The 12,406-nt window shown below is 36.5% G+C and overlaps 1 protein-coding gene across 3 annotated transcripts in view; it reads left to right on the top strand.

Annotated features, from left to right (window-relative positions):
- LOC130915081 (protein PTHB1-like) overlaps positions 1–12,406 on the top strand; it is a 244,301-nt gene that overhangs the window by 124,187 nt on the left and 107,708 nt on the right. For all 3 annotated transcript variants that reach the window (XR_009063053.1, XM_057834800.1, XM_057834801.1), the window contains one exon: positions 8,118–8,300. Coding sequence is in view for 2 of the 3 variants with exons in the window: in XM_057834800.1 (XP_057690783.1) it covers positions 8,118–8,300 (183 nt within the window). In the remaining variant the exon portion in view is untranslated. The remainder of the gene's footprint in view (positions 1–8,117; positions 8,301–12,406) is intronic.

Below are 12,406 nucleotides of genomic sequence, written 5' to 3' on the forward strand. Positions count from 1 at the left end.
ATATATATATATATATATATATTCTGTAAAATAAATTGTTGGAATGGAAAGATAAGACACAAGATGGATATATACATTCAACATACGGTACATAAGGACTGTAGTGGGCATTTCACTCTACTGTCATTTAAATCTGTCTATGCTGTCCTCACTCCGAAGCGTCTACTTTTTCCAAAGCTAGACAGCTAGTGAACGACGCCTTAATAATTAGACTTCTTCCTTTTTCATCTGATTTATTAATAAAATGGCCTCAAACCATTGTCCTCTTTAGACCGTCGTAAAACTACAAAATAAAAGTACACAAGCATTGCATTAGCAACAACGTTAGCTTAGCACGTTATACAGGTTCACTAAACATAAACAAAAAGCGTCTCATACAAAAAATATAACATTTCGCTTACTAACATAATATGTACATTCTTTACAACAACCATACTTACGGACAAATCTTGTCCAAGGACCATATAAGCACAACATTATCAGCCCGAGACGTCGTGCAGCAATAATGAACTGGCAAGAAAACAATAAACCATGTCGCAAAGCGACCACAAGAGTTCGCTGTTGGACAGCACAAAAAGCCTTGCTGTAAAACTTACCAAAAGGCAGAAGACTTTCTGAGCGGGACATGTGCGGTAATTGCATCAAATATTTTAACGTGATTAATTTTTAAAAAAAATCATTTTTACTAATTTAAAAAATGTAAAATAATTTTTAAAATATTGAAAATGAATAAGACAAAATATACAAGTAATATATTTTGTTTTTTTATAACTTACATGAATTGATTTAAAAAGTAAAAAAAAAAAAAAACATATATAACATATATGTATATTTATATATATTTTTTTCAATTCATTTAATGTGTTTTTATTTTTATTGATTAATTTAAAAAATGTAAAAGAATTCTAAAAATATTGAAAATGAATAAGACAAAATATACAATTTATTAATATATTTTGTTTTTTATAACTTGAATTGATTTGAAATGTAAAAAAAAGGTGAATTTTAATAATACAAATATTTACTATTGATAAATGATGTCTTTATTTTTTCATCAAATAAAATGTGAAAGAAATAAATAGAATTACTTCATTTATCATTATTTTTTTACTTAAATTTATTTTTTATTTGATCTTTATTAAATGAGTTATTGATTGATAAAATAATGTTTAAAAATAGTGAAAATAAGAATATAGTTATTTTTTTAAATGCATTTTTTTTTTTAAAAAAAAGGAATTGATTAATAAGATATTAAAATTATAGTTCGGGGGAAAAATATATATACCAAAAGAAATATGAATATTTACTATTGGTGATTATTTTAGTTTTAATTTTTCATTGATTAAAAAATGTAAAGAATAAACAAATGAATAAATCGTTTAAAAATGCTTATTTGCTTTAATAATACTTATGCTGAGTTTATTATATTTTTAATTTTTTTATTGTTAAATTATTTATTAGTTGATAAAAAAATATTGTATTAAAATATTAAAAGTAGATAAGAATATTTACTATTAAGTCAAAGAATAAATAAATGATTAAACGTAATTAGTTTAGATTTTTTTTTTGCTATAAAAATTCTGATGAGTTTATTATATTTTTAAATTAATTTAATTTTTTATCATCAAATGAATAATTGATAAAAAATATTTTTTAAATTGTTTAGAAATATTAAGACTAGATCAGAATATTTACTATTGACTTGTTGCCTATCATTGTCAACAATAGACGTACCATTCATTTCAACAGCGATAATCAAAAATATAACGAATAAATGAGTGCCCTATAAAGGGTTAAAATAAAAAATTGCATTTTTCAAGTGAAGTCCATATCATTTCTGCATGTGCGCGTCCAAGCTAAAAATGTCCGCTCAGCTGGCATCAATCAGTGTATGCGTGGAAGGGAGTTGCTACTAACAATGGAGGCCTTGACTGGACCTTCAGCCTTTTTATCAATACACCAGCATGCACACACACTTCAGAGGGTCTCAAGGGAGGGCGGTCCGCTTGAATTTAACGCAAACTTTATGGTCGGAAGCGTACGTGAGGCTCGGAGGAATTCGGCAGGTTGCGGCTTTTGTGATTTTGCCGACTTCAGCGTTTTTTGGAATTGAGTTTCAGCACTGGGGTCTTTACAGAGTTAATGCACAGAAAACTCGGCATTGATGGTGATAGGCGTCCAGTCATCCTTCTGCAGTGAATATGAATGGATTTATCTTGCGTTGGATGACTACTTGTAATTAAGTGCAAGTGAATATTTTAGGTCATAAACATTTGACCTCAAATATATGTGCTATAAAAGATAGCAGCACAAATGATTGACATTTCTATATAGATTTGCGTCTGATGGGGTTTTAAATTTTAAAGAATTTATTTGCAAATCATGGTGGAAAATAAGTATTTGGTCAATACCAAAAGTTCATCTCAATACTTTGTTATGTACCCTTTGTTGGCCAAACGTTTTCTGTAACTCTTCACAAGCTTTTCACATACTGTTGCTGGTATTTTGGCCCATTCCTCCATGCAGATCTCCTCTAGAGCAGTGATGTTTTGGGGCTGTCGTTGGGCAACACGGACTTTCAACTCCCTCCACAGATTTTCTATGGGGTTGAGATCTGGAGACTGGCTAGGCCACTCCAGGACCGTTAAATGCTTCTTATGAAGCCACTCCTTTGTTGCCTTGGCTGTGTGTTTGGGATCATTGTCATGCTGAAAGACCCAGCAAAGTCTCATCTTCAATGCCCTTGCTGATGGAAGGAGACACGCACACTCACACAGTCCAAACAGATTAATGTCGACAACATGCATAGGATATTTGAATCGTTTTTTCGGCCAGCAGCAGCCACTGCAAGTAATGTGAAAAGATGTCAATGTTGTGGAGTTGGGGGGGGAGGGGGGGACACTACTAATTTTGCTACTGAAAGTCCAACCTGTGAGGTAGCATAACATTAAACTGTGTGAACTTGCTAACCTACAAAAATACTGTGGTCAGGCCAGCCTCCACAAGGAACAACGAAGTCCAGCTAGATGTCCCTCATTTGGATCATTGTTTGCATTATGTGCATTACGGTAACGCAACGCGGTGGTTTCAGAGTGTAAGTCCCTTTAAAAAAAAAACAAAAAACTTGGAGCTTGGAGCTAACTTGGAGCTTAAGGGGGACACTGACATATAAACATGAATTGACAATTAAAAAAATCTGAAATGAAATTAGTTTCATCCTTTGGTTTGAGTCTTGGGAGTTGTCTAGCTCAGATCCCTCAGATGTAGATCGGTCCTTGGTTTTCTCAGATTTTTTTCCCATTTTTTTATTTTTCCACATCATTTTTATATTTCAATACTTTAGTTTGACTCTGGGGGTGCTCCAGTGTCCTCCAGAAGTGGACCTATACTTGGGTAGCACCCCATTTTTTTGTTTGATAAAGGGACTTGCACCTCAAAATGTTTTTGTAGTTTTTTAAAACAAAGGTTTGAATCGAACATTGTATCACATGAACCAATACACATGAAATTTAGTATTAGTCAACATAGATTTAGTTTGCATTGATCATTTAGCCTACCACTTACAGTAATTACAGTGGGGCAAATAAGTATTTAGTCAAACACTAATTGTGCATGTTCTCCCACTTGAAAATATTAGAGAAGCCTGTAATTGTCAACATGGGTAAACCTCAACCATGAGAGGCAGAATGTGGGGAAAAAACACCCAGAAAATCACATTGTTTGATTTTTAACGAATTTATTTGCAAATCATGGTGGAAAATAAGTATATGGTCAATACCAAAAGTTCATCTCAATACTAGTTATGTACCCTTTTTTGGCAATAACGGAGGCCAAACGTTTTCTGTAACTCTTCACAAGGTTTTCACACACTATTGCTGGTATTTTGGCCCATTCCTCCATGCAGATCTCCTCTAGAGCAGTGATGTTTTGGGGCTGTCGTTGGGCAACACGGACTTTCAACTCCCTCCACAGATTTTCTAGGGGGTTGAGATCTGGAGACTGGCTAGGCCACTCCAGGACCTTGAAATGCTTCTTATGAAGCCACTCCTTTGTTGCCCTGGCTGTGTGTTTGGGATCATTGTCATGCTGAAAGACCCAGCCACGTCTCATCTTCAATGCCCTTGCTGATGGAAGGATACATGGCTCCATTCATTCTTTCCTTTACACAGATCAGTCATCCTGGTCCCTTTGGAGAAAAACAGCCCCAGAGCAGGATGTTTCCACTGCCATGCTTCACAGTGGGTATGGTGTTCTTCGGATGCAATTCAGTATTCTTTCTCCTTCAAACACGAGAACTTGTGTTCCTACCAAAAAGTTCTATTTTGGTTTCATCTGACCATAACACATTCTCCCAGTCCTCTTCTGGATCATCCAAATGCTCTATAGCGATCCGCAGACGGGCCTGGACGTGTACTTTCTTCAGCAGGGGGACACGTCTGGCAGTGCAGGATTTGAGTCCCTGGTGGCGCATTGTGTTACTGATGTGTAGCCTTTGTTACTGTGGTCCCAGCTCTCTGTAGGTCATTCACTAGGTCCCCCCATGTGGCTCTGGGATTTTTGCTCACCATTCTTGTTATCATTTTGACGCCACGGGGTGAGATCTTGCATGGAGCCCCAGATCGTGGGAGATTATCAGTTGTCTTGTATGTCTTCCATTTTCTAGTAATTGCTCCCACAGGTGATTTCTTTACACCAAGTGTTTTACCTATTGCAGATTCAGTCTTCCCAGCCTGGTGCAGGTCTACAATTGTCTCTGGTGTCCTTCGACAGCTCTTTGGTCTTGGCCATAGTGGAGTTTGGAGTGTGACTGACTGAGGTTGTGGACAGGTGTCTTTTATACCGATAATGAGTTAACCCTTTAACACCTAAGCCTATTTTGGCCGAATTTGCATGCATTTGATGTTGCCTTTATATTTCAAAGAAAAAATTGTTCACAATGGCCAAGTTGGGTCCCTTTTTTCAGGACACCTTGAACTTCATGTCCCAACTGTTGTTTTCTTCACTGACCAATTATAATCCACATTTTGGACCCAAAAAGACAAAGAAATCCCAAAATATTTTTTCAAAATTTGTAATGTTGGTGTCCCATTAACAACCAAACATGCTCGACCAACCGTTTTGAAGCTTGATAATATTTATTCAACTTGTTATGATAAACATTCAATAGAAAAAAATAAGATTGAATAGTTTTATGTTTGACTATTCAACACAAACAGCGGGTATGGTCATAGGCGTTTTTGGCCTTTTTACATACTATGGTCAAAACAGGTTATATACAGTGCAAAATAGTGAGAAAAAAATATATACGGTATATCATCTAACACAAAAAGGGTTTGGAGGATATCTCTTTGTGAAGTTAGGTATTATACCCATCACCTTATCTAAACTATACGTACATGCAATCAAGCTTCTCGAACACACATCTATATAAAAATTGAAAATATTCAAAGTGAAGAAAAAAATATATATAACAATCAAAAAAAGTATTTTCAAAAATATTGACAAGTAGTTCAGTTGAATTCAATTTTTTCAGGCATGCGACCCGATAGTTTTTTTTTTTTTTTTGCGCACTCAATAAAGTTTGTTTTTGAACAGGTCACTGAGCTCCGTCACGTAGAACGTCACACAGCCTACTCCTCTGCCGTTTGAGCGCTGCTGTCACTTCTACTCGACGAGACGCCGACTAATCCGAGGAAAACGACAAATACAGCTCCTCATATTCCTGGAGTTGATGAAAAAATGCATTAGCTTGCGCTAAATTTAGTTTTCGATTCATTCTGCACGTTTCAAAGTCGCTCGCGCAATCCAACCGGTGTTCATGCCTCCTTTTCCTTAGTTGGCGCCTAGCTCGGCAATTTATTAAAAATGTTCACATTCGGTTCGTCCTTCTTGACATCACAACGGATCTTGGGATATGTAGTCTTTTGTGCTGCTTTCGGTTTTGAAAAAGGACAAGAAATGATGGAAATATGGAGATAGATACATGGTTCATGCAGCGTTTTAATGCATATTTATGAGTGCAATAAAACTATAAAACTCAAATGGCAGCCTGAAAGTTTGGAGATGTGGAGTTAAATCGGCCAGTTTCAATACCTCGAACTTGATAAAACATTTGAAGACGAAACGTGAACGAACACAACGAGTTTGAGCCTGCAAGAGCAGGACTGCTATCCAGACGAAGAAGGCCGCTGGACCGGAGCAACAATCTCTGGTCAGTTCACTTCGTCTACGTTACTTTTATTGTCTTTTACTGAAAGAAATGCCGCAGTAATTTGGGAAGTGTTTCCAAAGTATTGTTGCCACCTTTCAGAAATAGAAATAAGGGACTCCCACCTCCCGAAAAAAAGGAGAGACGGGATGCTGTGGTCAATTATTATTACTTATAATTGTTAGCGTCCGCAAATGCGGAAACAAGGTTGGACCTCGAAGCGGACAACAAACGGGGGATACGTACAAGGGTTTAATGATTGCAAACAAAAAAATAACACGCGATCGCGGGATAGTAGAAATAACAAAAGCAGTCCGACAGCAGGTCGACGAAGCTCAATACTACAAACTCGAAGGTTAACTAAGACGATAGGCAGCGAGCCAAAAAGCCAAAATAAAAACACTCAAATACCTGCACAGGGTAGAGGTTACAAACGAGTGCAGCAAAATGCAGGGGTGTAACAAGCAAATGTAGCGAGACTATAGTGCGAGATGTCAAATGGCGATCATCAAAGCAAATATCTCGGCAGCCTTCTCTGAGATCACCCGTGCTTAGATGCTGCGTTAATGAGCCTGCATTGGATTCAAGTGCCACGCCCAGCAACAAAACACAATCTAACCAGCAGCAGAATGTGACAATAATTTCATGAAGGTTGCACTGTTTGGACTTTGAGAGGTTAAAAAAAGTTTATTCAGTTCATTCATTATTATTATGAATTTGTTTTTACTTTCTTACTGTTGGGCTAGTATTATACATGTTTTATTAATTTCACAAATTTAGCACTATTTTGGCCTTTGAGAGCGGAAGGTTTATTCAACTATTGTCTACTAGGGTTTAGTGTACTTTTTCCTATTTTGCAAAGGTAAGCAACAGCCTGACAAAGCCTTGATAGTAATGATTTCACATCCAATTATGTAGCTCTTTGGGGGAAAAAAAAATAATAATAAAAAAAAAATATATATATATATATATATATATATATATATATATATATATATAAACGGGGTGGTATCGGTATGGTATCGGTATCGGCCGATACTGCACAGCCAGGTATCGGTATCGGGGCCAAAAAATGGTATCGGTGCAACACTAGTAACGAGTGGAGCCTCGTTAGACCTCCTAAGAAGAAGTTGGACCTCTTTGACAGCCAGAAATCTTGCTTGTTTGTAGGTGACCAAATACTTATTTTCCACTCTAATTTGGAAATAAATTCTTTAAAAATCAAACAATGTGATTTTCTGTTTTTTTTTTTTTTTCCACATTCTGTCTCTCATAGTTGAGGTTTACCCATGTTGACAATAACAGGCCTCTCTAATCATTTGAAGTAGGAGAACTTGCACAATTGGTGGTTGACTAAATACTTATTTGCCCCACTGTATTTTCCGATATAGTTGTAAATGCTTTCATCGGCCAATATCATCGGACAACTCTATAAAAAATGTTCAGGAAGTGACCCTGGATTACTCCAACACTGCCAAAATGGATTGGACACCTAGTGCCGTCAATGCCAGCCGATGACTGCCCTATTAGAGTTAGCTAATAAGTCATAATTTGTGCGTGAAATGGTTAAAATATTGGACTTTCGTGCCTTTTTAAGTAACATACTATTTGTGTCCAAACACTTAAATCCAGGTCTCCTGTTGCAGCGGTTGACTTTTCCTATTTACAAAGCCATTTGTCAAGTCAGTGTGGTCCATTAGCCCGGGATCTGATTTCTCTCAACTTGTCCTCGCTAGTCGTCCTTATCGCTCTTCGACGACTTTCGGGTCAGACCTTGACTGAAGTTCAGAGTTCAGCTCAGTCCGGGTCTTCACTTTCTTTTCAAGGTCACTGCAAGGACATCTATCACTATCTAAGTGGAATTCTAAGCCTTGCTTTTTTTTTTTTTTTTTTTGCGGAATTGGCGCAGGTCATGTCACTAGCAGAGGCGGCGGAGGAAAACGCGTGCCAGCTGGAGGAGGCTTTCGTGCGGCTGAGGAGCTCCACGCAGCTACTGGTTCTGCTGCTGTCGCTGTGGCAGGGCCTGACGCCCGAGCAGAGCAACATCTTGGAGGCTAGCATGCTGCCTCTGCTGCAGGACACGCCACAGTTGGTACAACTGCACTTTATTTTTCAACTAAATGACAGCACATATTATTGTCATCCTCAGCAAGTCCACTGAGCAAAATGAATGAATAAACGTTATGCTAGTCAGCTAATAATGAATTCTGAATTCACCATTATTTTCACACTACAAGACACTATTTTTTTTCTTTGTGTCTTGCATTATATTGTCCATCAATATGTCATAATCTTGTATGGAACACTGTGACTTATAGTCCAGTGTGGCTTATTTATTGAACATTTATGGTTTTCTTGTGAAATTTGGTCGGTGTGGCTAATAGTTCATAATTTACAGTTATGACTCGTACCCCCAAAATTTTTAAATTTCAAATCTATATAAGATTTAATGCCTTTTATTTATATGAATTTGGAATGTGTAAATAATCAATTTATATGAAATACACTCTGCATATGGCCGCCAATGACACTCTCAAGTTGATTTTTTTTTTTTTTTTTTATCATTTAATTTCTTGTCATTGACTGATAAACCTTTCAAATTTAAGAAATCAATGAAATGCGGAATTTTAGAGCAAATATTACTGTATAAAGAATTGGAGGAAAACAAATACATAAAAATATTGCTATATTAATTTTAAAAAAATTTAAATATGCAAAATTAAATTAAAAAATACAGCTAAATAATTATAAAATTTGAAAATATATTTTAAAAATTTAAAAATTAAAGTCAATATAGAAAACTAAAATGTACATATTTTTAAGTGACTGATACAAGAAATTTCAAAAATAGTTTTATTTTTCATGTTTTATTGACATAAAAATATTTTAGTTTTTTTAAATTTAATTATGTATTTATACATTTTTTAAAAATATATTATTATTCATTCTTATATATTTCCCCTCCGAAATATATATATATATTTTTAAATAATAATTTTTAAATTCCTGTTTACTATATGTTCTCCTCCTTTTAATGTAATTTTCTATTTACTTTTTAATTTATTTTAATTTGTAGTTTTATTTTTCCGTTCAATTTTCAAATTTTTTGTTTTTAAAATTTTATTATTAAACCCAGAGTATATTTCAAAGGGTGCCACGGATAAGAAAGATGTAATTCTTAAAAGATAAATGTTAGTTTGAGTTACATTAATTTGATAATAAAACCCCTCTTAATGTTTTCGTTTTAATAAAGTTGAAAAATTAGTTGAACTAGTCGGTCGCCATTGTTGTTGATGACGTAATCCACTCTGGGCGGTGATGTCACTGGGCGGCAACTGCCGGGCTTTCACAGTGTCACTCTTTAGCAACATAAACATGTCGCCGGTTCTGCCCGTCCAATTTGAACCCGAGCGGAAAAGTGATATTTCACAAAATGAGCAGCAAAAGCAAGTACATGAAGGTTTCCAGCAGGATTCGAACCCGCATTTCCCGTGCGACAGACGAGGGCGTAGACCACAGGACTACACTTCCTCATGACCTTGTCAGGGAAATTCAAGTTAGAACTCCAAGACAAATGTCAACTCGACAGCTCGATGAGAAATGAATGAAACCCCAACCATGGATTGCTTTGCTTCGAAGGCTTTATGAACAAGAGCTCTCGGGTACAAAATGATGTGACCCAGCCAGGAGCTGTGATCACCCAGCAGTACAAAGAAGTACAATAGAGGCTGGACATTTATACTGTTGAAAGGGCGGTGCCGAAGCCCACCGTGAAACGAAACTTACTAAGAAACGAAACTCATCATCTCACAAACCTGGGTATTTTTCCATACAAAAACATCTTTAAGCTGAGACCTTGAACACCGGCTCTGATGATGATGATGAGCTCAGCCTGATAAGCCACAGTTCTATTCAGTTATATTCATTCAGTGCATATTGGAAAACACAGGAACATAACAGTCCATATTTGGGCAATTTGTGATACAGTCTACAATAGTCAAGGCTATGGGGAGGCACACTCAAACAGATTAATATAACATTGATGCTCTATGCTACAATGTTCTCATGCAAGCATAACAAAGCATACAAAATATAATGTATAATGGTTTTGTTTTAAGCATGAATAAAATTCTCTCACAGACCTAAGTCATGATTTTCCTTACAAAGCAATCACAATCCACATGCGTTTTCTGTCTCTGCGGTAAAACCTGAAAGGGAAACGCAACTGAAAAGAAAGTGCGGCTGGCTTGACCACGGAATTAAAAAACATGGCTCACTTCAGACAGCAAGCAGACAACAATAACATAGGGATTGCGTAAAATGGTTTATTGAAGAGACAAAGAAACACGCGATCGCGAAAATGGAGACACAAAAAAGGGTCTTTGACAGTAGGTCGGGATCAATGAATAAAAAAAATGAACAAGGGAAAACCGCGATGAGAGGCCGCCAAATGAAAAAAACAAGGCAACAATGCAACACGCAATGAAGGGATATACAAATTGTCAAATTGCAGCAAGTCAATTCTTGGCAATCCGCCTAGGATCGGTTTAAAGACACTGCTGATGAGCTGGAATTGGATGCAGGTACAACCCTAGGTGGATCTACTATTCAGGCGAAGTAGACGATCACCTTAGGCCCCCAACCAGTAGGGGGCCCCCAACCAGCTGCCTTTGCCCCAACGAGCAAAGGCTTGGGCCACCGGAGCCAGCAGCACCCCAACTATTCGTCATGTAAAATTATGTCAGCATACCAAACAAACAAATAACAAAAAAAAAAAAAGAAAGCCATTTGAATTTATATTATTATTATAATTTGCATTTATATTATCTCTCCCCCCCCACACACACACGCACTACAATGGACTGTTCCACGACGACGGACTGAGTATCAGTCGCTTAGCTTCATTTAGCGCCGTTTAGCATTGCTTAGCTCCACTTAACTGTTCGTTAGCTTCACTTAGCTCTCCCGCGGTTTTCACGCCACTAAACTCGCTATTTTTACAGCTTGATTATTATTATTTTTTTTCCCACAGCTCACTTGCTACTTTGCACGTCGGCTGTCGTTTATTTCGAACACACGAGCGAACGTGCTCTCCATGAGAGCCAAAGTGCAGTGAGGGAGAAGTTGAGAACAGGCCTCTAATGCCTCTTTTAACTTTCTTCTTCTTCACACCGAACATAAAATACACGACAGCCCACCCTGTGGCGAAACAATGTAGTACAGTTCCAATCAGTCATACAATAACACTCAACAGCTGGTTAACAGCAAAAGCACGTCATGTTTGTCATATAAATAATGATTTCTGGAGTGAATCCCACATACTTCAGAATTAATATTATAATATTTTGAGTAAATACTACATACTACAGATTCTAAACTAAGAATAGCTTTCAAATGACACTCTTTATGACAAATATGATTGGCAATGAATAAGTATTATAATTATTATACTATTATATATAGTAGTATACTATAGTAATGCTAGAGTTTTTTTAAAGAATTGTTTTGAATAGTGTTGGAAAGGAAAAGTCAGTGTTCTGAATCTGTTTACTTTCCATTCTTTTGCACTAGTAAATGCTATCAGCATTTAACCTCATTGTTTATTTGTGATTATTTTTATTTACATGATTATTTGTACTTTAATAAAGAATTTAAGTGTTCCAAAATAGTTTTGTGAATTAATAGGCGTCAACAAAAATTTCATTGCTAAATTAGTAAAAAAAAAAAATTTTTTTTTAATTATTAGATTAGTTGATTAATCGTAAAACTAGTCCGCTGACTAATCAGGAGAAAATTTGTCGTTTAGGACAACCCTAGTTTGTACCGGAATATATTTCCTGCACACCCTTCTCACCTTTTTAACCCCTGACCCATGAAGGGGGCCTCTGGATATGTTCGCCTTAGGCCCCAAAACTGCCAAGTCCGCCACTGGGTACAACGTCGGGAACTCATTCCACAGATCTGTAACAAAACAATCTGACCAGCAACAGAATGTGACAAAATCATACCAGTCGTCATACTAGCTTCGCTTGCTAGCTAGCATAGCTATTCTCCCAGTCCAGCCCAACCGCGTCATCATCCCTAGTGTGCATTGCGCGCGTAAAACATGGCGCCCTCCGTAGGTCAAAACAAAATATTATACATTTTTAAGTCAATGGAGATATTTTATGTGTTTCTAATAACAAATTTTCGTAAAAG

Source organism: Corythoichthys intestinalis, chromosome 4 (genome assembly GCF_030265065.1).
Source record: "Corythoichthys intestinalis isolate RoL2023-P3 chromosome 4, ASM3026506v1, whole genome shotgun sequence".
In the NCBI taxonomy this organism is placed as follows: domain Eukaryota; kingdom Metazoa; phylum Chordata; class Actinopteri; order Syngnathiformes; family Syngnathidae; genus Corythoichthys; species Corythoichthys intestinalis.